Here is a 25148-nt window from a genome sequence, read left to right on the forward strand (position 1 = left end):
CTGTTGTCTGTGTGTGGATTTAGACTGCCGATGAACGGCTTCTTTCTCCTCCCGCTCAGTCGGCGCTGCTCTTTGGGAACCCGGGGAACAGCAGTCTGTGGAGGAATGAAGTCTTCCCAGCTCCCATGGACCTTCCCCATCCATCTCCTGCCGAGAAGCGTCGGCCCATCGCCTGCAATGACCCACAAAGGTAAACCGTGCGTCTCGCCCCCGTGAGATACCTGCACATCCGCTCTGCCGAGAACAGGTATCAGTTCCCTGGTGTAGGTGCGCAGCTTCATCGTGATCGGGACCAGCTTGTGTCGTGCAGCTGGGTTGACCCACAGTTTCTCAAACGTTCTCTGACTCATCAACGACGGACCCGATCCAGTGTCCACTTCCATACTCACTGGGACTCCGTTAATCTTGACTTACACTGGGGCCGAATCGTCGGTACACTTATACAGTCCAAACAACGCCTCATCTTCTTCTGCCTGCTCCTCGCTGGATGGTGGATCCTCTACCATCTCCTCAGCCACACGGTGAGTCAGGTTTCTTTTGCACATACGCTGAAGGTGGCCTTTCGTGTGGCAGGTATTGCACGTATACTCCGCAAACCTGCACTGGTGAACCCCATGGCTTCCTCCGCAGCACCAGCATGGTGCTACTCGACGGGCTCTGAGTTCCAAGACCCCGAGGTCCATGCTCCCTGCCCTGGGCAGAGCCACATTCTGCAGTTTTGTCCGTGGCGGGCACTATCCTGTGGACAGTGCCTGCCAGGTTTGAGACTGTGTGGATCATCTGCTTGGTGCTGCACATCGAGGTCATAAATGCCCTGCTGATGGTGATGGCTTGCTTCAGGGTAACTGTGGGTTCAGTGGATAGCAGCTTGTGAAGGAGACCCTCATGGCCAATCCCCATAACAAAAACATCTCGCAACGCGTCATCAAGGTGTGTGCCAAAATCACACGGCACCGCGAGTCTCCTGAGGTCCGCAGCATTATTGGTGACATCCTGGCCCTCAGGTCTGCAGTGGTGGTAGAATTTGTGCCGGGCCGTGAGGATGCTCTCCTTCGGTTTCAGTTGGTCACGAATGAGTGCGATCAGCTCCTCATATGACTTATCCCTGGTGCTCGCGGGTGCCAGCAAATCCCTGACGAGACAGTAAACCTCATCACCACAACTGGAAAGCAATATCGCCTTACGCTTCTCTCTGTGTGTCCGTGTGCCCTGTCAGGTCGCTTGCTGTGAAGTAGTTTCCGTAAAGGCCTCCCAATCATTGCCCACCGTAAAATCCTTTAGCGAGCCCAGAGTCGCCATGGTTGCATGAAGTCCGTCCGTGTCCTTGTCGCCAATGTGGTGTATGTAGCACTCAAATCACTGACTCCACACGGTCTGGTGTTGTAGTAACTGCTGTGATCTTAGTCCTTTATTGTGTAACTCCAGAGTGTCTCTCACGTGTGGTGGGCAGCCTTTTATACTCTGTCTTGCAGGTACTTTCAGGTCTCCCACCACAGCGCCCTCTGTGGCACACCATTGTACTTATACATTTAATGTACCTGGACAATACATAACACATTGGTTGTCATGTTCCAAGATTCTAGAACAGTTCCTGCAGATTGGAAGTTAGCTCATGTAACCCCGCTATTTAAGAAAGGTAGGGAGAGAGAAATGGGGAACTGCAGACCAGTCAGCCTGACATTAGTAGTAGGGAAAATGCTAGAATCTATTACTAAGGATGTGGTAACAGGGCGCTAAGAAAATAATAATCGGATTGGGCACAGTAACATAGGGAAATCATATTTGACAAATCTGTTAAGTTTTTTGAGGTTGTAACTAGTAGATTAGATAAGGGAGAACCAGTGGATGTAGTGTATTTGGATTTCCAGAAGGCATTTGATAAGGTGCCACACAAGAGGTTATGGGATTTGGGGGTACTATACCAGTATGGATTGAGGATTAGATAATGGACAGAAAACAGAGTCGGAATAAATGGATCATTTTTGAGTTGGCAGGCTGTAACAAGTGGGGTGTCGCAAGGATTGGTGCTTAGGCCCCAGCTATTCACAATCTCTATCAATGGTTTGGATGAGGGGACCAAATGTAATATATCCAAGTTGCTGATGATACAAAGCTTGGTGGGAATTTAAGTTTGTGAGGAGGATGCATAGAAGCATCAAGGGGATATAAACAGGCTAACTGGGCAAGAACATGGCAAATGGAATATAATATGAAGTTATCCACTTTGGATAGGAAAAATAGAAAAGCAGAGTATTTTTTAAATGATGAGAGATTGAAAAATGTTAGTGTTCAGAGGGACTTGGGTGTCCTTGTGCTCGAATCACTGAAAGTTAACATGCAGGTATAGCAAGTAATTAAGACAGCAAATGGTATGTTGGCCTTTATTACAACAGGATTTGAGTATGAGTAAAGACATCTTACTGCAATTATATAGGGCCCTGGTGAGATTGCACCTGGAGTGTTGTGTACAGTTTTGGTCTCCTTATCTAAGGAAGGAGATACTTGCCATTGATGGGGGTGCAATGAAGATTCACCAGATGGATTCCTGGGATGTGAGGATTGTCCTATGAGGAGAGATTGAGTAGGCAGGCCTATATTCTCTAGAGTTTAGAAGAATGAGAAGTGATCTCAGTGAAACATACAACATTCTTACAGGGTAGATGCAGCGAGGATGTTTCCTCTGGCTGTGGAGTCTAGAACAAGGGGTCACAGTCTCAGAATAAGGTGGTGGCCATTTAGGACTGAGATGAGGAGAAACATTTTCACTGAGGGTGGTGAATCTTTGGAATTCTCTATTCCAGAGAGCTGTGGAGGCTCAGTTTTTGAGTATATTCAAGAGAGATTGCTAGATTTTTGAATATTACGGGAATCAAGGGATATGGGCATAGTGTAGGAAAGTGGAGTTGAGGTAGAAGATCAGCCATGATCTTATTGAATAGCGAAGCGGGCTCAAGGGACCGAATGGCCTACTCCTGCTACTAATTCTTTTGTTATTTTCTTTACTAACTTGATTACACACTATCTCCATATCCACTTCCCATGCTCCTATGTGTTAATGTTATATTTATATTTAATGCATGTTTTTTGGTCATTTGCATCTGTCACACTTATTTGTCCCTGTTGGCAGGTTCCCCACATCACTTCCAAGACTATTCTGAAGAATGGGACAATAAGAGTGCAGAGGTAATATTAATGACTTAAATAAACGTTTCCTGAATGTTATTGTTGATACCGCCTAACTTCAGCAATAAATTACATTCTCCAGGGCTGTGCAACATCATTTAAATGTAATTGTGATCTTGCTTTCTCTAATACAGAATTTGGGTTTGTGTTTCACTCACTGGAGAGCACTTCAGACGCAGCCTCAGGTAAAATAACAATCTTTCTTTCTCCCTTGAAGAGATAGGTGGAAAACTAATATATTTATGTCTGAGCTGTTTGATAAATTATTTCCAGGAGATATTTTAATTGCGATAAAATAAGATTGTTCTATTTCTTGTTAGTACAGTCCATAATGTGTTTGTTAATTCAGATATATGAAATGTTTATATTTCAGCTCACTAACTTTGTTAAGGAGTTTTGCAATGCCATCCTACAAAATGTGCCAAGAGCTGAGGTGAGTGAGTATTTGGCATTAATCTATTGAAGTTATTTTATAGGTTTTCCTTCAAATTTGGATTAATTCTAATTTTTTAATTTTAAAAATCAAATATGTTACTGTTACAAATTCACTTACCAAATGTTGCATCATTATACCCTAGGGTGGTGATAGTGTGGGTATGTATAAAAGAGTAAGTATATTTTATTTTACTTGCAGATTAAAATTATTAAATTTGTTTGTCTCATTGTACATTAGTGAAGTCCTGTTTTTCTCTGATGCAGTTTTTATTTCATTACTCCAAAACGCAAACACCACATCTGAAAAATTCAGTAAGTATTTTCAGTTAACAGGAAACTATCCCAACACACAAATATGTATTGTTATTAATAGTGCTCAGGTTTCTGTGTTCTTGTATTGTCATAACGTTCTTCTAAAAGGAATTAAATCAGTTCATGTTCCAGTGCTACTTTATAATTATCAATAGTAAAGAAACATTTCCTAAATCCGTAACAAAAGAACAAATTCATTCATAAAAGTTTAAGAGCAAACATATTTTCCAGTAGTTTAAAGTTAAAATATTTAACTCCTAAGGCTGGAACTTTGACTGTTAAATAATATTGCTATATTAGATGCCAATAAATCTTAAAGGATCTGTCAATGGGATAAATCTGTTCAGTTTATTATGTGACAAAAAAGATACTGATACCTGGATTGTTTAATGTATTAATAGCCTGTTAATGTTTTCTGGTGTTTATCATATCTTTTTGTTGTAGTTGTCTGCTGTGCACCCCTTATTGCATCTTGCTCCAAAGCTTTCTGAAAGAAGAATGGACATATCTCTCGATTCAGTATGCATCTTTTCTTCCATTTTCTAATTAAACTGTTTACATTACTATGCATGCCTTGACCAACTGTACCCAAACCTGTCCATTGTATTATAAAATGCTGTCACAGGGTTTCTTAAAAAGAACACACCTTCTCTCATAAACTAAAAATGAAAATGTTATTAAATTATATGAAGTTTCTAATATTGCAACAAAGCTACTTTGTAGCGACTATGAACAAGAACAAAGTCCGATTTGACAATGCAGTGAGAGCGTAATGCTCAGTATGCCAACATTCAGAGCGGTCAGCAGTGGTTGAGTAGAGCCGCCTTAATATTTAGTGTTGATTTCAACTTATGAACTTGAGTATGCCTCTAAAGTCAAATAGAAAATGGGAAAAATCTGTACAAATTAAACCTTTTTTGTAAAATATATTTTATAGCCATGAAATCTCTTTACCCTTTAAATAGTTTCTCGACTTCATCTGCCTGCTTTGGACAGTGCTTTGTCGAAGCGCTGTTTCGGCCCCAAACTGCTTATGTCGGCTTTACCCTTCCATGGGACCTCTGACTTTGACCATAGACTCCCGACTATTGTCTCCAATCTATTCCCTGCTAGCTGGAAATATGTGTCCCATTAATTACTCCATTTAAACAGGTCTATGTAACCTGAGCTTTTCCCTGTGTCCATTCACGTACGGACTTTGGCATGCTTTCTCTCCTCTGAATTCACTAGCCTTCTATTCTCCATAATTTCTCCCTCCATATAGGGGGGAGAGGCAGAACAGCCAGAGGTCATGGTCCATATCGGTACCAATGACATAGGTAGAAAGAGGGATGAGGTCCTGCAGGCAGAGTTTAGGGAGCTAGGTTAAAAAGCAGGACCTCAAAGGTAGTAATCTCTGGATTACTGTTAGTGCCATGTGCTAGTGAGTACAGAAATAGGAGAATAGAGAAGATGAATGCATGGCTGGAGAGATGGTGCAGACGAGAGGGCTTTAGATTTCTGAGGCATTGGGAACGTTTCTGGGAGAAGTAGGACCTGTACAAGCCGGACAGGTTGCACCTCAACAGAGCCGGGACCAGTATCCTCACGGGAGGGTTTTCTCGTGCTGTTAGGGAGGATTTAACCTACCTTGGCAGGGGGATGGGAACCAGAGAATAGATTCAGTGGGGAGAGAAGCAAAGGTGGAATTGGGCAGCAGAAAAGTAGAAAGTGAATTTGGAAGACAGAGGGAACGAGAGCTGGAAAATAGACAACAGGGGTGTTTGGCACCACTAAATGGTATATACTTCATTGCAAGGAGTATAGGGAATATGACAGATGAGCTGAGAGCACAGATAGACGCTTGGGAGTACGATATAACTATTACTGAGACATGGCTGAAAGAAGGGCAGGTATGGCAGCTCAACATTCCTGGATACAGGGTTTTCATACGAGATAGCAAGGGGGATAAAAAATGAGGGGTCGCAGTATTAATTAAATAAACAATTACAGCTGTGAGAAGGGATGATATGTTAGAGGGGTTATCAAACGAAGCCATATAGGTTGAATTGAAGAACGAAAAAGGGGCGATCACACTACTGGGAGTGCATTATAGACCCCCAAACAGTCAGAGGGAGATAGAAGAACAAATGTGTGGGCAAATTGCTGCGAAGTGCAAAAACTATAGAGCTGAAATAGTAGGGGATTTCAACTACCCTAATATTAACTGGGAAAAAATTAGGTAAATGGGACAGAGGGTGCAGAATTTCTAAAATGCATTCAGGAGAACTTCTTTACAAGCCCAACAAGGGAGGGGGCAGTTCTGGACTTGGTTTTGGAAATGAAGAGGGACAGGTGGAAGGGGTATCAGTGGGAGAGCATTTTGGTGCTAGTGATCATAATTCAGTAAGATTTAAGGTAGTTATGGAAAAGGACAAAGGTGGACCAGGAAAAAAAGTTCTCGCTTGGGGTAAATCCAATTTTGCTGAGCTGAGGGATTTGGCCAAAGTGGACTGGAAACAGCTTCTTGATGGTAAATCAGAGCAGTGGGAGGCATTCAAGGAGGAGATCCTGAGGGTACAGAGCAAGTATGTTCCTTTTTTTTTTAAAAAGTGTGGGGCGAACAAATCTGGAGCCCCCTAGATGTCAAGGGACATGGTAAGATAAAGAAAAACAGGGAAACTTATGACCGATACCGAGAATTCAATACCGCAGAAACTCCAGAGGAGAATAAAATGTATAGGGATGCAATTAAAAAAGATATCAGGAAAGCAAAGAGACATCATGAAAGAATGTTAGCAAGTAAAATCAGGGGAAACCCAAATACGTTTGAAAATACATTAAGAGCAAGAGGATAACTAGAGAAAGAGTGGAGCCTATTAGAGGCCATAAAGGAAATCTGTGTGGAAGCAGAAATCATGGGTCTGATTTTTAATGAATATTTTCCATCTGTTTTCACAAAAGAGATGGGTGATGCAGATTCTGCAATGAGGGAGGAGTGTGAAATATTAGACAAGATAACCATAGTGAGAGGGGTTTAGCAGCTTTGAAAGTGGATAAATCTTCTGGTCCGGAAGAAATGTATCCCAGGCTGCTACGAGAAGCAAAAGAGGAAATAGCAGAGGCTCTGACCATCACTTTCCAATCCTCTCTGGCTACAGGTGTGGTGCCAGAGGACTGGAGGACTGCTAATGCTGTACCTTTGTTTAAAAAGGGAGAAAGGGATAGACCAAGTAATTACAGGCCAGTCAGCCTAACTTCAGTGGGAGGATAATTATTGGAAAAAATCCTGAGGGGCAGGATAAATCTTCATTTGGAAAGACATGGATTAATCAAGGACAGTCATCATGGATTTGTTACGGGAAGGCAAGTCTCATTCCCTTCATTGAATTTTTCGAGGAGGCAACCAGGAGGATTGATGAAGGCAGTGCCTATGATGTAGTGTTTATGAATTTTATCAAAGCTTTAGATAAGGTCCCATATGGCACACTGGTGAATGGTTCTCTCTCCTCACGTACTGTTACCCTCTCCCTCAAATCTGCCATCATCACCCCTCGCCTCAAAAACAACCCTTGACCCCTCCTTCCTTGCAAATGACAGCCCATCTCCAACCTCCCTTTCCTCAAGTCCTTGAACGTGTTGTCGCCTCCCAAATCCGTGCTCATCTTTCCGGCAACTCTATGTTTGAATCCCTCCAGTCAGGTTTCTGCCACTGCCACAGTACCGAAATGAATCTCGTGAAAGTCACAAATGTGACTGTGACATAGGCAAGCTATCCCTCCTCGTCCTTCTTGACTTGTTGACCACGCCATCCTTCTCCAATGCCTCTCCTCCATCGTGGAACTGCACTTGCCTGGTTCCATTCTTATCTATTTAATCATAGCCAGACAATCACCTGCAATGGCTTCTCTTCCTGCTCCCACATCGTTACCTCTGGTGTCCCCCAAGGATCTGTCATTGGCTCCCTCCTATTTCACATCTATCTGTTGCCCCTTGGCGACATCATCTGAAAACACAGCGCCTATTTCCACATGTACACTGATGACACCCAGCTCTACCTCACTACCACTTCTCTCGACCCCTCCACCATCTCTAAATTGACAGACAGCTTATCCAACATCCAATTCTGGATGAGCAGAAATTTTCTCCAATTAAGTATTGGGAAGACTGAAGACATTGTTTTCGTTCCCCGCCACAAACTCCGTTCCCTGGCCACTGACTCCATCCCACTCCCCAACATCTGTCTGAGGCTGAATGATAGTGTTCGCAACCTCGGTGTCATATTTGACCCTGAAATTTGCTTCCAACCCCATATCCGCAGCATAACTAAGACCGCCTATTTCCACCTCCGTAACATTGCCCGTCTCCACTCTTGCCTCAGGTCATCTGCTGCTGAAACCCTCATGCATGCCTTGTTGGCTCCAGACTTGACTATTCCAATGCACTCCTGGCTGGCCTCCCACATTCTACCTACATAAATATTATGTATGCAATAAAGGTACAAACTGAGTACTGTTTAACTGAACAAGGTACACACTTGGCTCTGCTTTATTACAGCCCAAAGTGCCTGACTCTCAAAATGGCTGGCCTTTTATACCAGAGCAGCACCATGTGTGTGCTGCTCAGTGATCTCCAACAATGACGCCATATGGTGGCTACAAACAGCATGTACATACATGACAATAAACTTGAGGTGATTTAAAACTTGGCTGCCCGTGTCCTACCTCGCACCAAGTCCCGCTCACCCATCACCCCTGTGCTCGCTGGCCTACATTGGATTAACATAGCAACATAGAAACACAGAAAATAGGTGCAGGAGTAGGCCATTCGGCCCTTCGAGTCTGCATCACCATTCAATAAGATCATGGCTGATCATTCACCTCAGTACCCCTTTCCTGCTTTCTCTCCATACCCCTTGATCCCTTTAGCCGTAAGGGCCATATCTAACACCCTCTTGAATATATCCAATGAACTGGCATCAACAACTCTCTGCGGTAGGGAATTCCACAGGTTAACAACTCTCTGAGTGAAGAAGTTTCTCCTCATCTCTGTCCTAAATGGCTTACCCTTTATTCTTAGACTATGTCCCCTGGTTCTGTACTTCCCCAACATCGGGAACATTCTTCCTGCATCTAACTTGTCCAGTCCCGTCAGAATTTTATATGTTTCTGAGATCCCCTCTCATCCTTCTAAACTCCAGTGAATACAGGTCCAGTCGATCCAGTCTCTCCTCATATGTCAGTCCTGCCAACCCTGGAATCAGTCTGGTGAACCTTCGCTGCACTCCCTCAATAGCAAGAACGTCCTTCCTCAGTTTAGGAGACCAAAACTGAACACAATATTCCAGGTGAGGCCTCACCAACACCCTGTACAGCTGCAGCAAGACCTCCTTGCTCCTATACTCAAATCCCCTAGTTATGAAGGCCAACATACCATTTGCCTTCTTTACCGCCTGCCGAACCTGCATGCCAACTTTCAATAACTGATGTACCATGGCACCCAGGTCTCGCTGCACCTCCCCTTTTCCTAATCTGTCACCATTCAGATAATATTCTGCCTTCATGTTTTGCCACCAAAGTGGATAATCTCACATTTATCCACATTATACTGCATCTGCCATACATTTGCCTACTCACCTAACCTGTCCAAGTCACCCTGCAGCCTTTTAGCGTCCTCCTCACAGCTCACACTGCCACCCAACTTAGTGTCAGCTGCAAACTTGGAGATATTACACTCAATTCCCTCATCCAAATCATTAATGTATATTGTAAATAGCTGGGGTCCCAGCACTGAGCCCTTCGGTGCCCCACTAGTCACTGCCTGCCATTCTGAAAAGGACCCATTTATCCCGACTCTCTGCTTCCTGTCTGCCAACCAGTTCTCTATCCACGTCAGTACATTACCCCCAATACCATGTGCTTTAATTTTGCACACTAATCTCTTGTGTGGAACCTTGTTAAAAGCCTTTTGAAAATCCAAATACACCACATCCACTGGTTCTTCCTTGTCCACTCTATGAGTTACATTTTCAAAAAATTCTCGAAGATTTATCAAGCAGGATTTCACTTTCATAAATCCATGCTGACTCGGACCAATCCCATCACTGCTTTCCAAATGTGCTGCTATTTCATCTTTAATAATTGATTCCAACATTTTCCCCACTACTGATGTCAGGCTAACCAGTCTATAATTAACCGTTTTCTCTCTCCCTCCTTTCTTAAAAAAGTGATGTTACATTAGCTACCCTCTAGTCCATAGGAACTCATCCAGAGTCGATAGACTGTTGGAAAATGGTCACCAATGCATCTACTATTTCTAGAGCTACCTCCTTAAGTACTCTGAGATGCAGACTATTAGGCCCCAGGGATTTATCGACCTTCAATCCCATCAATTTCCCGCCTAATAAGGATTTCCTTCAGTTCCTCCTTCTCATAAGACCCTCGGTTCCCTAGTATGTCCGGAAGGTTATTTGTGTCTTCCTTCGTGAAGACAGAGCCAAAGTATTTGTTTAACTGGTCCACCATTTCTTTGTTCCCCATTATAAATTCACCTGAATCTGACTGCAAGGGACCTACGTTTGTTTTGACTAATGTTTTTCTCTTCACATATCTATAGAAGCTTTTGCAGTCAGTTTTTATGTTCCCAGCAAGCTTCCTGTCATACTCTATTTTACCCCTTCCTAATTAAACCCTTTGTCCTCTTCTGTTGTATTATAAAATTCTCCTAGTCCTGAGGTTTGCTGCTTTTTCTGGCCAATTTATATGCCTGTTCCTTGGATTTAACACTATCCTTAATTTCTCTTGTTAGCCACGGTTGAGCCACCTTTCCCGTTTTATTTTTACTCCAGACAGGGATGTACAATTGTTGAAGTTCATCCATGTGATCTTTAAATGTTTGTCATTGCCTATCCACCGTCAACCCTTGAAGTATCACTCGCCAGTCTATTCTAGTCAATTCACGTCTCATACCATCGAAGTTACCTTTCCTTAAGTTAGGAGCCTAGTCTCTGAATTAACTGTGTCATTCTCCATCTTAATAAAGAATTCTACCATATTATGGTCACTCTTCCCCAAAGGGTCTCATACAACAAGATTGCTCATTAGTCCTTTCTCATTACACATCACCCAGTCTAGGATGGCCAGCCCTCTAGTTGGTTCCTCGACATACTGGTCTAAAAAAGCATCCCTAATACACTCCAGGAAATCCTCCTCCACCGCCTTGTTACCAGTTTGGTTAGCCCAATCAATATGTAGGTTAAAGTCACCCATGATAACTGCTGTACCTTTATTGCACGCATCCCTAATTTCTTGTTTGATGCTGTCCCCAAACTCACTACTACTGTTTGGTGGTCTGTACACAACTCCCACTTGCGTTTTCTGCCCTTTGATATTCCGTAGCTTCACCCATACCGATTCCACATCATCCAAGCTAATGTCCTTCCTTACTATTGCATTAATTTCCTCTTTAACTAGCACCGCCACCCCACCTCCTTTTTCTTTTCTGTCTATCCTTCCTAAATGTTGAATACCCCTGGATGTTGAGTTCCCAGCCTTGGTCACCCTGGAGTCATGTCTCCGTGATGCCATTTACATCATATCCGTTAACTGCTATCTGCGCAGTTAATTCTTCCACCTTATTCCGAATTCTCCTCACATTGAGGCACAGAGCCTTCAGCTTGTCTTTATAACACACTTTGCCCCTTTTTGCTTTTTGCCTTGCCTTTCTCTGCCCTCCACTTTTACTTTTCTTCTTTCTATCTTTTGCTTCTGCCCCCATTCTACTTCCCTCTGTCTCCTTGCTTAGGCTCCCATCCCCCTGCCATATTAGTTTAACCCCTCCACGGCAGCACTAGAAAACATTGGTTGCAGTCCTTCCCAGGTGCAGACCATCCGGTTTGTACTAGTCCCACCTCCCCCAGAACCGGTTCCAATGTCCCAGGAATTTGCATCCCTCCCTTCTGCACCACTCCTCATGCCACATATTCATTTGGGCTATTCTGTGATTCCTACTCTGACTAGCACGTGGCACTGGTAGCAATCCCGAGATTACTACTTTTGAGGTCCTACTTTTGAATTTAGCTCCTAGTTCCCTAAATTCATCTTGTAGGACCGCATCCCGTTTTTTACCTATATCGTTGGCACCTATATGCACCACGACAACTGGCTGTTCACCCTCTCTCTTCAAAATGTCCTGCACCCGCTCCGAGACATCCTTGACCCTTGAACCAGGGAGGCAACATACCATCCTGGAGTCTTGGTTGCGGCAGCAGAAACGCCTATCTATTCCCCTTACAATAGAATCCCCTACCACTATAGCTCTCCTACTCTTTTTCCTGCCCTCCTGTGCAGAAGAGCCACCCACGGTGCCCTGAACTTGGTTGCTGCTGCTCTCCCCTGATGAGTCATCCCCCTCAACAGTACCCAAAGCGGTGTATCTGTTTTGCAGGCGGTTGACCGCAGGGGACCCCTGGACTACCTTCCTTCCACTGCTCTTCCTGCTGGCCACCCATTCCCTATCTGTCTGTGGAACCTTTATCTGCGGTAAGACCAACTCACTAAACGTGCTATTCACGGTATCCTCAGCATCGTGTATGCTCCAGAGTAAATCCAGCCGCAGCTCCAGTGCCACAATGCGGTCTGTCAGGTACTGCAGGCAGATGCACTTCCCGCACATGTAGTCATCAGGGACACTGAAAGAGTTCCTGACTTCCCACGTAGCACAGGAGGAGCATACCACGTGCCCGAGCTCTCCTGCCATGACATAACCCTTAGATTAACTTAATTTGGCAACAACAATGCTAAAATGTTACTTACTGATAAAGAAAAAGAAAAACTACTCACCAATCACTTAACCACTTGGCTGTGACGTCACCCTTCGATTTCTTTGTACTTTTTTGCCTCCCTGCTGCAGCTGCACCGGCATGCCTTATGTAGGTCTCCCCACGCTGCCGCTCCGCCTCTCCGACGTCCCGCTGGCTCCCGACGCCTGGAGGTAACCAGGAGGGTCGATGAGGGCAGTGCGTATGATGTAGTGTATTTGGATTTTAGCAAAGCTTTTGATAAGGTCCCACATGGCAGACTGGCCATGAAAGTAATAGCCCATGGGATCCAGGGCAAAGTGGCAAGTTGGATCCAAAGTGGCTCGGAGGCAGGAAGCAAAGTGTAATGATTGATGGGTGTTTTTGTGACTGGAAGGCTGTATCCAGTGGAATTCTGCAGGGCTCAGTGCTGGGTCCCTTGCTTTTTGTGGTATCTATCAATGACCTGGATTTTAATGTTGGGGGTATGATTAAGAAATTTGCAGATGACACTAAAATAGGCTGTGTGGCTGATAATGAAGAAGAAAGCTGTGGACTGCAGGAAGATATCAATGTACTGGCCAGGTGGGCAGAGCAGTGGCAAATGGAATTCAATCTGGACAAGTGTGAGGTAATGTATTTGGAGAGGTCTAACAAGGCAATGGAATACACGTTAAATGGTACGACACTAAAAAATGTAGTGGAACAAAGGGACCTTGGAGTGCAGGCCCACGGATCCCTGAAGGTAGCAGGCCAGGTAGATAAGGTGGTTAAGAAGGTATATGCAATACTTGATTTATTAGTTGAGGCATGGAATACAAGAGCAAGGAGGTTATGCTTGAACTGTATAAAACTGGTTAGGCCACAGCTGGAGTACTGTGTACAGTTCTGGTCACCACATTACAAGAAAGATGAGATTGCACTGGAAAGGTTGCAGAGGAGATTTACAACTATGTTGCCTGGACTGGAGAAGTTTGGCTATGAGAAAAGATTGGAGATGCTGGGTCTGTTTTCTTTGGAACAAAGGAGACTAAGGGGAGACCTAATTGAGGTGCATAACATTGAGGGGCCTCGATAGAGTGTATAGAAAGGACATGCTTCCCTTGGCAGAGAGGTCAACAACCAGGGGACATAGATTTAAAGTAATTGGGGGGAGGTTTAGAGGAGATATGAGGGGAAATGTCTTCACCCAGAAGGTGGTGGGGGTCTGGAACTCACTGCCTGAAAGGGTGGTAGAGGCAGAAACCCTCACCACATTAAAAAGATACTTGGATTTGCACTTAAAGTGCCATAACCTACAGAGCTACAGACCAAGAGCTGGAAAGTGGGATTAGGCTGGATAGCTCTTGGTCGGCCGTCGCGGACACGATGGGTCGAAATGGCCTCCTTCCATGCTGTAAATTTCTATGATAAGCAATGCCTCGATTTCAAAATTCTCATCCTTGTTTTCAAATCCCTCCCTATCTCTGCAATCTCCTTCAGTCTCACAAACCCCATGGTTGGGGCTGGCATCAAACAGGAAATTAGTGACGCGTGCAATAAGGGTACAGCAGTTAATATGGGTGACTTTAATCTACATATTGATTGGGATAACCAAACTGGTAGCAATACTGTGGAGGAGGATTTCCTGGAGTGTATAAGGGATGGTTTTCTAGACCAATATGTCGAGGAACCAACTAGAGAGCTGGCCATCCTAGACTGGGTCTTGTGTAACAAGAGAGGATTAATTAGCAATCCCTTGGGGAAGAGTGAACATAATATGGTAGAATTCTTCATTTAAGATGGAGAGTGACACAGTTAATTCAGAGACTAGGGTCCTGATCTTAAAGAAAGGAAACTTCGATGGTATGAGACGTGAATTGGCTAGAATAAACTGGAGAATGATACTTAAAGGGTTGACAGTGGATAGGCAATGGCAGACATTTAAATATCACATGGATGAACTACAACAATTGTACATCCCTGTGTGGCGTAAGAATAAATAAGGGAAGGTGGCTCAACCGTGGCTAACAAGGAAAATTAGGGAAAATGTTAAATTCAAGGAAGAGGCATATAAATTGGCCAGAAAAGGCAGCAAACCTGAGGACTAGGAGAAATTTAGAATTCAGCAGAGGAGGACAAAGGGTTTAATTAGGAGGGGCAAAACAGAGTATGAGAGTAAACTTGCAGGGAACATAAAAACTGACTGCAAAAGCTTCTATAGATATGTGAAAAGAAAAAGATTAGTGTAGACTAATGTAGGTCCCTTGCAGTCAGAATCAGGTGAATTCATAATGGGGAACAAGGAAATGGCAGACCAGTTGAATAAATACATTGGTTCTGTCTTCACTAAGCAAGACACAAATAACCTCCCAAAAATACTAGGGGACAGAGGGTCTAGTGAAGGACGAACTGAAGGAAATCCTTATTAGTCAGGAAATGGTGTTAGGAAAATTGAAGGGACTGAAGGCCGATAAATCCCCAGGGCCTGATGGTCTGCATCCCAGAGTACTTAAAGAAGTGGCCCTAGGAATAGTCAATGCATTGGTGGTCATTTTCCGATATTCAATGGTCTTTGGTTCAGTACCTATGGATTGGAGGGTAGCTAATGTAACCCCACTTTTTAAAAAAAGGAGGGAGAGAGAAAACTGGGAATTATAGACCGGTTAGCCTGACATCGGTGGTGGGGAAAATGCTGGAATCAATTATTAAAGATGTAATAGCAGCGCATTTGGAAAGCAGTGACAGGATCGGTCCAAGTCAGTATGGATTTATGAAAGGGAAATCATGCTTTACAACAAATCTAGAGCTTTGAGGATATAACTAGTAGAGTGGATAAGGGAGAACCAGTGGATGTGGTGTATTTGGACTTTCAAAAGGCTTTTGACAAGGTCCCACACAAGAGATTAGTGTGCAAAATTAAAGCACATGGTATTGGGGGTAATATATTGACGTGGATAGAGAACTGGTTGGCCGACAGGAAGCAAAGAGTAGGAATAAACGGGTCCTTTTCAGAATGGCAGGCAGTGACTAGTGGGGTGCCACAGAGTTCAGTGCTGGGATCCCAGCTATTTACAATATACATTAATTTAGACAAAGGAATTGAATGTAATATCTCTAGGTTTGCAGATGACACTAAGTTGGGTGGCAGTGCGAGCTGCGAGGAGGATGCTAAGAGGCTGTAGGGGGACTTGGACAGATTCGGTGAATAGGCAAATGCATGGCAGGTGCAATATAATGTGGATAAATGTGAGGTTATCCACTTTGGTGGCAAAAACAGGAAGGCAGATTATTATCTGAATGGTGACAGATTACTAAAAGGGGAGGTGCAACGAGACCTGGGTGTCATGGTACATCAGTCATTGAAGGTAGGTATGCAGGTACAGCAGGCGGTTAAGAAAGCAAAAGGCATGTTGGCCTTCATAGCGAGGGGATTTGAGTATAGGAGCAGGGAAGTCTTACTGCAGTTGTACAGGGCCTTGGTGAGACCACACCTTCCGTATTCTGTGCAATTTTGGTCTCCTAATCTGAGGAAGGACGTTCTTGCTATTGAGGGAGTGCAGCGAAGGTTCACCAGATTGATTCCCGGGATGGCAGAACTGACATATGAAAGCCAATACACAATGTATCATAGACAAAATGCTTCATTTTGTTGCAGCGCAATAGAGCAGGAGAGTAATTCATAGGTCTGGAATTCCCAGCTAATTTAAACGACAAGTTGTTTTGACTATTATATGGGGATTGTTGAAATATTACACTCTAGAATAGAATACTGCATAGGTGAGTCCAAAATGTTACAACTGAATTCACAAATGTGGTAATGGTATGTGTTTCCTTAATATTACCACCAGCCAGACCGCACAAGCTTGAATTCCCTCCTCAAGTCTACCCTTGCATCCTCAGTTGTTAAGGTGATGCCAAATCTTTTTCTCTTCCCTCAAATTCAAATGCAGGTAATGGTACATTACATCCTCAGTTTACTGAATATTTGTTGAGCTACAAGAAATTCAAATTATGCCAGACTGAGGTGAAACTTGTGTGGCATAAAGTTCAGGTATGAATACCGATAGAGAAAATTTTTTCGTAAGATACTTACACACTGTCATACCACAATTTTACATAAAGACCTTTTGGCTTTCCTGCACCCTGATGATTCCTGTGGGCAGGATTTGACCTTGCAGGCACCCATATTGTACTTTGTCGGCCTAATTCAGATGTAGGTTTCTTTATAGGCAAAGTCACACCTGTGTATGATAGATACTAGGCCATAATATCCCAAGTATTTTTCCAAATTACTTTTAACAAGTAAGTGGCAGGTTTAAAAATAAACGGTTAGTGGTATTGAATGAGGAACCCATATTGGCCAGGACTTCAGGAGAAGTTCCTGTTCTTCGTCAAAAAGTGCCCTTGGATCTTTAACATCCACCTGAACCACTGGAATAGGACCTTTCTTTAATGTCTCATCCCATCCAGTAGTCAATCCTCTGGTCCTTTGCCAAATGTGTCTCTTGAAATGTCTGTGTCTTCCTGTCCACCCATGAGTCATCGTGCTGACTTGGTTGATATCTCTTTTCAAGCAAAGTTGTCTCCACCATATCTGTCAGATCATTTGCTCTTGGGATTCCAATGAGGCCATCTGAGTGTCCTTCCTAATGTCCTCAACATATGTGCTATCAAATCTGTTGCTGTCCCATGTCATCCCTTTATCCCTCCTATTAAGTCCACTTTTCCTTCTCATTGAAAATTTGTTGTGCTCAACCTATTTCTAAGAAAAGTGATCCTGCTTGCCCTTCCAGCTACTGCACTGTTATTCCCATATTCATACATAGAATTACATAGAAATTACAACATGGAAGCAGGCTATTTAGCCCAAGCAGTTAATGTTGGTCCACTGAGCAGTCGTCCTAATTCAATGTGCCCCGCCGCCCCCATTTCCATATGCCTTTGTTCCCTTTTCCTTCAACCACCTATCTGAACTATTGTTAAAAGTCGACACCGACTCTGCTCCAATCACTAATTACACAGCCTAATAACCCTTTGTTTAAACAGATTTTTCTAGCTCTATATACTAAATCTATTACAATTTATCTTATATCTATGTCTCATCATTATAGACCCTTCAACTATTGCAATCAGTGGGGTAGATTTTAACCCTCCCCCCCACCCCCGCCCCGCACCGCAACTTGAGGGGAACAGTGTGTGTACAGAAGGGTTAAATTCAACCTGAAGCTGCATCATTTCTTCCTGGTAACATTTTACCTTTACCGATTTTGAAGTTCAACAAGAATCCTGCTGTAAGCAGGGAGGGGCCTAATTTAAATCTAAAAGTCCCGGCCTGATAAAGTCATTTTTGCTGCAATGGCATTTTAACTTTAGTATTCGGGAGTCCATGGGGCCAATCCCAATCACTATGATGGAAGTCATAGACTGGCCAGAAGAGGAGACACGTTTTAAAATGTTACTTTTATGTGAAATCCTTGTGGGCCAGGAGTAGCAGATGTACTCCCCAGGCTTCGCAACGGATCCTTGGGCTTCCCCAGACCCAGCCTTGCCCCTCCCTCCTCCAACCGGCATTGGTGCAGCAACCACCCACCCCCTCCCCCAACACCCCCAGAACTTGCCTTGTGACAGGGATTGTTCTCCTGGGTCCGTCAATCTCCGGTTCCTGCCCCAATTCCTGCTCCCGCCCACCCGCCCTGACATCATTCCCGCCGCGGGAGATAGATTTTAAAACTTTAAAGGAGGTCCATTAGATGTCAAGTGATATATTTAGCAAAGGACCAGAAGGATTGACTGCTGGATGGGAGGAATCATGAAATAAAGGTCCTATTTTAGTGGTTCAGGTGGATGTTAAAGATCCAAGGGCACTTTTTGAAGAAGAACAGGAACTTCTCCTGAAGAATCAATTTGGGTGGAGCTAAGAAACAGCAAGGGGCAGAAAACATTGGTGGGAGTTATTTATAGGTCCCCAAACAGTCGCTGTAATATCGGGCAGAGTATAAATCAGGAAATTAGAGGCACATGTAACAAGAATAATACAGTAATCATGGGGGACTTTAATCTACATATAGACTGGGCAAACCAAATTTGCAGTAATACTGTGGAGGATGAATTCATGGAATGTGTACAAGATAGTTTTCTAGATCAGTATGATGGGAACCAACTAGGAAACAGGCTATTTTAGATCTAGTATTGTACGATGAAAAAGAGTTAATTAATAACCTTGTAGTAAAGGGGCTGTTAGGGAAGAGTGACCATAATATGAGAGAATATTATATGAATTTTGAAAGTGAATTAGTTAAATCTGAAACTAGGATCTTAAATTGAAACAAATCAAACTACGTAGGTATGAGGGGTGAGTTGGCTAAGGTAGATTGGGAAACTATATTACAAGATATGATGGTAGTCAAGCAATGGATAGCATTTAAAGAATTAATATATATTTTACAACAAATATACATTCCTTTAAGGCACAAAAACCCCCACAGGAAAAGTGGTCCAACCATGGTTAACGAGAGAAGTTAAAGATAGTATTAGATCAAAGGAAGAGGCTAATAATGTTGCCAAAAAGAGCAGTAAGCCTGACGATTGGGAGGATTTCAGAATTCAGCAAAGGAGAACCAAAAAATTGATAAAGAAAGGGAAAATGGAATGAGAGTAAACTCATGAGAGACATAAAAACAGACTGTAAAAGCTTCAATGGGTATGTAAAAAGGAAAAGATTAGCAAAAGTAAATGTGGGTCCCTTACAGGTTGAAACAGGAGAAATTATAATGGGGAATAAGGAAATGGCAGAAGAAGACACAAAAAACTCTTGGAAATAGTGGAGAACCAAGGGTCTAGAGAGAATGAGGAACTGAGAAATTATTATTAAGTAAAAAAAAATGGTACTGGAGATATTAATGGGACTAAAAGCCATTAGACCTGATGGCCTGGGGTCTTGAAAGAGGTGGCTGTAGAGATAGTGGATGCATTGATTGTCATCTTCCAAAATTCCATAGATTCTGGAATTGTTCCCGTGGATTGAAAGGTCGCAAATGTAACCTTACCACCTTACCATAAGAAAGGAGGGAGAGAGAACATGGAACGACAGACCCGTTAGCCTGACATAAGTAGTAAGGAAAATATTAGAATCAATTATTAAGGACTTGGAAATAATAGGATTGGGCAGAGTCAACACAGATTTATGAACGGAAAATCATGTTTGACAACTCTGTTAGAGTTTTTTGAGGTTGTAACTAGCAGAATAGATAAGGAGGAACAAGTGGATGTGGTGTATTTGGATTTTCAGAAGGCATTCGATAAGGTGCCACACAAGAGGTTATTAAACAAAATCAAGGCTCATGGGATTGGGGGGTAATATATTAGCATGGATTGGTTAACGGACAGAGAGTAGGAATAATTAACAGGTCATTTTCAGGTTGGCAGACTGTAATTAGTGGGATACCTCAAGGATCAGTGCTTGGGCTTCAGTTATTCACAATCTATATCAATGATTTGGATGAGGGGACCAAATATAATATATCCAAGTTTGCTGATGATACATTCCTACCTAACTTTAAGTTGTGAGGAGAATGCAAAGAGGCTTCAAGGGGATATAGACAGGCTCAGTGAGTGGGCAAGAACATGGCAAATGGAATATAATGTGGAGAAATGTGAAGTTATCCACTTTCATAGGAAAAATAGAAAAACAGAGCATTTTTTAACTGGTGAGAGATTGGGAAATATTGGAATTCAGAGGGATCTGGGTGTCCTCATACATGAATCACTGAATTTTAACATGCAGGTACAGCAAACAATTAAGAAAGCAAATGGTATGTTGGCATTTATTACAAGAGGATTTGAATATGAGTAAAATTGGGGCCGAAATTGCCCTGTTGGATCTCCTGTTAGCGCCTCTGGGGGCAGGAAACATTTCACCCTGGGGGGTGGGGGAGTGGCGCTATTGGCTCCCATAAAATTGTACGAAAGTTAATGGAGGCGCTGACATGGTAGCGCTGTGCCCCACTAGTAGTGCCCCGGGCCTCCATACAACCAGCAATGACATCAACGCCGTGCGCGGCAACCCCTTTCCGCCCCGCAGTGGAAATTGGCCAGCGCCCCGTGAGTGATGTTAATGCCAGCGTCACGGGTCGCAAACGGGGCCAACCTCTGCTCTGGGGGCGGAAGTTAAAGTGGGAAGTGTGCTGTGCTGTGCGCCGCCATTTTTCTTCCAGTTGACTTGCCCGTCGGCCCGTTCTTCTTTGCTGTCACATGATCCGGGCCACCGTCGTGCAGTCTTGCATTCCATTTGGGTATCGCGATGTGGCCACGGCACCATGCAGCCTTGGTGGCCCAGTGGAGGCCATCAAACAGACTGCAGAGTTTGCAGCGGCTCTCCCCTTTAACGGAAGGGGAGACGTGTTGAATCACGTCAGCGCTACACGGAGAAGCCATGTAACACTGCCGAACCCGCTCGAGTAGCACCCCTGAACCCGCCCCAACAGGAAATGGAGTGCATGACATTGCACTGCACTTCTTGTGAGGGGCGGTAACTGCAATTTCGCGGCCGGGGTGGGACTTCCGCAGCAGGTGCAGAAAGTTCCGTCCCGACTGAGTTACCACCCCCAAACGAGGCGCTGGTGGGGGGTGGGGGGGGGGGGGGGGCACTGGAGAATTTCGCACTCGAAATGTTTTAATGCAATTATCTAAGACCCATGTGAGACCACACCTGGACTATTGTGTACAGTTTTGGTCTCCTTACCTGAGGAAGGATATATTGCCATAGAGGGAGTGCAACAAAGGTTCACCAGAATGATTCCTGGAATAGGGGGATTGTCCTATGAGGAGAGATTGAGTAGACTTAGCCTATTTTCTCTAGAATTTAGAAGAGAGGTGATCTGATTGAAGCATACAAAATTTCTTGCAGGGCTTGACAGGGTAGACGCAGGGTGGATAAGGAGTCTAGAACCTCAGAATAAGGGGTTGGCCATTTAGGACTGAGATGAGGAGAAATTTCTTCACTCGGAGGGTGGTGAATCTTTACTAGAGGGCTGTGGAGGCTCAGTCATTGAGTATATTCAAGACAGAGATTGATAGACATTTGGATATTAAGGGAAACAAAAAGCCTGCAGAGTTTGCAGCAGCTTTTTCCTTTAACGGGGATAGTGCAGGAAAGTGGAGTTGAGATAGAAGATTAGCCATGATCTTATTGAATGGAGGAACAATCTTGAAGGGCCATATGGCCTACTCCTGTTCCTATTTCTTATGTTCTGTTCCTTCATGATTTCTGGGTGCACCGCCCGCTTCAAGCCCCCCATACCCCAATTCCGTCTCAAGTTATAATCGATACCAGTCTGTATCTATCTGTTTATCTCCATAAGTTTAAACACCTCTATTAAATCACTAATGAAAACAGCCCTTTTTTTTCAAATCTATTACTGTATTTGTATTTTCTCAACAGGCAGCAGCCTAGTGAATTTGTGCTGAACCCTCTACACTGGCTCAACTTCATTCCCCTCGTGTAGGTCCCAAAACTGCACACAACACTCCAACTTTGGACATACTAAAATTTTATTTACATACAACATTACATCTCGACTATTATCTTTCAAATGTCTTGCTATGAAACACAGTAGTCCATTATTTATTGTTTATAGCCTTATCCATTTCAGGTGCTGCTTTTAAGGTCTTATGAAGCTGAGTTCCATAAAACCTCTTCTCTTTCTTGTTACCTAGGAGGCGGAAAAAAACTGTATATGAAGTATACAAATAAAAGTTTGCTATATTGCATTGACAATTTCCAAAACAATAAAATCAGTCACAACTTCTATTGATTTAAAAAAGTCTTCCTTTTCAGAACCAACAGTCTGCACAAACAGGATTTAACAAAAAGGTAAGTCCACAATTTTCCTAAATGGTGTGTTGGATTTAATGGTTTTTTTCTATGTTGAAATAAGAGATTTCCTGTATAGACATGATTTTATTTTACAGGATTCTTTCTGTTTTATATATATCAAATATAGTAGTGACATTACACCTTGCTTGTGTCATTTTGAAATGAACTATGTTTCTTTTGTAATTCTGTTACATATTTTGCTCATAATATTTGATATTGTTAATTCCAGCCTCGTAATGGAAGAAATCTTGATGTGTATTCAAAATAAAAAAACACATCTGAAACGTATGTATATTTGTACTAATAACATTTCCTGGTAGAGTAGAAACAGAAAGTCAACTTATTGTAGTCTAATACTTTCATTTTATAATAAATTGGATATTGAGGGAATCAAAGGATTTGGGGGTAGTGCAGGAAAGTGGAGTGGAGGTAGAAGATCAGCCATGATCTTATTGAATGGTGCAGCAGGCTCGAGGAGCGGAATAGCCTACGCCTGCTCCTAATTATGTTTTTATGTAAATAAAAATGTATTTATAGGAGACTAGAGGGTGCAGTGCATTAACATACTATCCATTCAGCTCTGGGATTTGGGTTTGAATCCAATTCAGACTGATGGGATGAGATGGGATGAAAGCCTCATCTCTTAATTGTCTTTGAAATGACAAACTATGTGAAATGAGTTTGAGCAGTTCCTGGTGCATGTGGGTTCACATCACAGAAGCAGGTTGCAAATTGTCACGAAATTGCAGTCTCATCCAGGAAGGATATAATCCAGAATTTAATGTCGGAAGGAGGAAAGGTGTTCAGGTCTCCATATTTAGTCGCTCTTCAAGGAAACGTTACTCTGAATCTGGCCAAGTATGCTTTTCAAACCTGGGCTAGGGGGCACAATGCTTATACTAAGACTAAGATTCTCCTCTGCAATCCCTCCCGAAATTGGATGGGATAATGGTAGAGAATGAAGGAAAATGTAGGCAGTCAGGCCTACAGCTTCCTGAAAAGGTGACAGTGGGTTCCAGGAAGTGGCAATGAGGTATCCCCATGTATAGAGAAAGCCTTGTCGTAGCCTCAGTCCCTCCATTTGCCCCCAACTGTTACCTGCTGAAGGCTCCGGTCTCAGTTGGGGCCTTTACTGGGTCATTGATTCTGATCTTCAGAGTGCTTCTACCCCTTTAGAACCCTTGCTGGTTTTGCTGCATCCCGAGTGCAGCACTGTCAGGATTGTCCTCTTTGAACTGGCGGGGTCCCGCTTGGTGACAGAACTCCACCCCAAAGAGGAGAATCGTACCCAAGTATCAAAAGTGGAGATGTGTTCCATTACCTTGGTAAGCTTATAAACATTCCAAAACGAAAAGGTCCTCAAAATTCATGGGGAGGGGGCAACACATCCTGGGGAAAAAGTGCCAAAATATGCCTGCCCAGGACCACCTCCACCCATGTTTGTGGGGTGGGGAGATCTTGTGTTTTCCTTGCCAAAGGCTATTGGAAACAGGACAGAATGTCCAGTGGAGATCGTTAGGATGTAAAGCCCTTCTGTAAAGTAGCTGTAGGAGCCCTCCACAGCCTCTTTTATAAGGGAACCCCTTTAAAATTAACTTTGTTCAAAGAAATAAAACTTTTTTTTTAAAGATCCAGGCCACAATGCTGGCATGGACCCCCAGATGGGCTTCATTTCCACATTTTATCAGGCATACCTCCGGTAGGCTCCTCTGAGGACTGGGAATATGAGAAATCCCGATGTAAGGTGTCCCTATTTTGTCCCACTCCCTCCTGCCTTGTTTGGGGGCAGGCAGAGAGTCAACCCCAAACTGACAATACAGGAACTAAACTGTGGTTCTTCCTATGCATTCCCATTGAAGTTCCACTAGGATTGCACTGGATCAGCGGTGGATTTTCAGTCCTGTATTTTTCAAAAAAATCCCTAGAATACGCAGCACAATTGTATAATTATAAAATTAATGTTTTATTGATAAACTGAAGCAAATATTTGGTGTTTTCAATAATAAATTTGGTGATATAATGTATAATATCAAGTTTTATGGCCATAAACTCAGCAGCATAGAGTATAGCTGCAAAAATGCAATGAAATCTAGTGAAAATGGTTTGCATCACATTAATAACCTGATCTGAGGACCTACAGATAATATAAAATTGGCCTGCACTTTTGAAATATTATACAAAAGAGTAACAAGTGTATATATAAAATTTATTTTTATTTACAGATTTTTTTCAAATAACTACTTGGGAATTACTGAAAGATCTCAGAATAGTTACACACTACAATCGACCTCCATCTCTTGAAAGTGTCTAATAATCATCAACTTCAGGCAAACTGTAACTTTGGACAAATTGTGCTAAATCACAATGTTGTAATATGTGAATGAAACTTATGGTTGTGCTTTCTACTGTGAATAATAAATATTTCACACAGCATTTGTTGTCTATTTATGGTACTGATCTGGTTTTGGACCTTCATATTTTCATACAATAGGTTATAGGATCAGCAACACTCCCTGGTAGTGAAGTAACAGATAAGGAATGCTTCAGTCACATGGGTGTGCTCCCTATTTCCCAGTGGGGCACCAG

General features: G+C 43.1%; 1 protein-coding gene across 2 annotated transcripts; it reads left to right on the forward strand.

Annotated features, from left to right (window-relative positions):
• Window positions 1-403: 403 nt before the first annotated feature.
• LOC139275087 (neuromedin-S-like) lies at window positions 404-24870 on the forward strand. Of its 2 annotated transcripts, XM_070892075.1 has the most exons (10): window positions 404-521; window positions 3128-3183; window positions 3318-3368; window positions 3557-3616; window positions 3762-3791; window positions 3883-3930; window positions 4375-4449; window positions 22524-22559; window positions 22792-22847; window positions 24785-24870. In XM_070892075.1, exons 1-9 carry the CDS (start codon window positions 488-490, stop codon window positions 22828-22830), a joined length of 429 nt encoding a protein of 142 aa, XP_070748176.1. In that variant the 5' UTR covers window positions 404-487; the 3' UTR covers window positions 22831-22847; window positions 24785-24870. The 2 variants fall into 2 exon arrangements, with proteins under 2 accessions (XP_070748176.1, XP_070748177.1); XM_070892076.1 differs by lacking the exon at window positions 4375-4449.
• The last annotated feature ends 278 nt before the right edge of the window (window positions 24871-25148 follow it).

The sequence above is a fragment of the Pristiophorus japonicus genome, chromosome 10 (genome assembly GCF_044704955.1).
Source record: "Pristiophorus japonicus isolate sPriJap1 chromosome 10, sPriJap1.hap1, whole genome shotgun sequence".
NCBI lineage: Eukaryota > Metazoa > Chordata > Chondrichthyes > Pristiophoridae > Pristiophorus > Pristiophorus japonicus.

Excerpts from the sequence above, each read along its gene's own strand:
- LOC139275087 (XM_070892075.1), top strand. The coding sequence starts at position 488 with ATGGTGGATCCTCTACCATCTCCTCAGCCACACG. Across the intron at positions 3,931-4,374 it reads CACCACATCTGAAAAATTCA|TTGTCTGCTGTGCACCCCTT; the intron begins GTAAGTATTTTC and ends TTTTTGTTGTAG. Across the intron at positions 4,450-22,523 it reads TGGACATATCTCTCGATTCA|AACCAACAGTCTGCACAAAC; the intron begins GTATGCATCTTT and ends CTTCCTTTTCAG.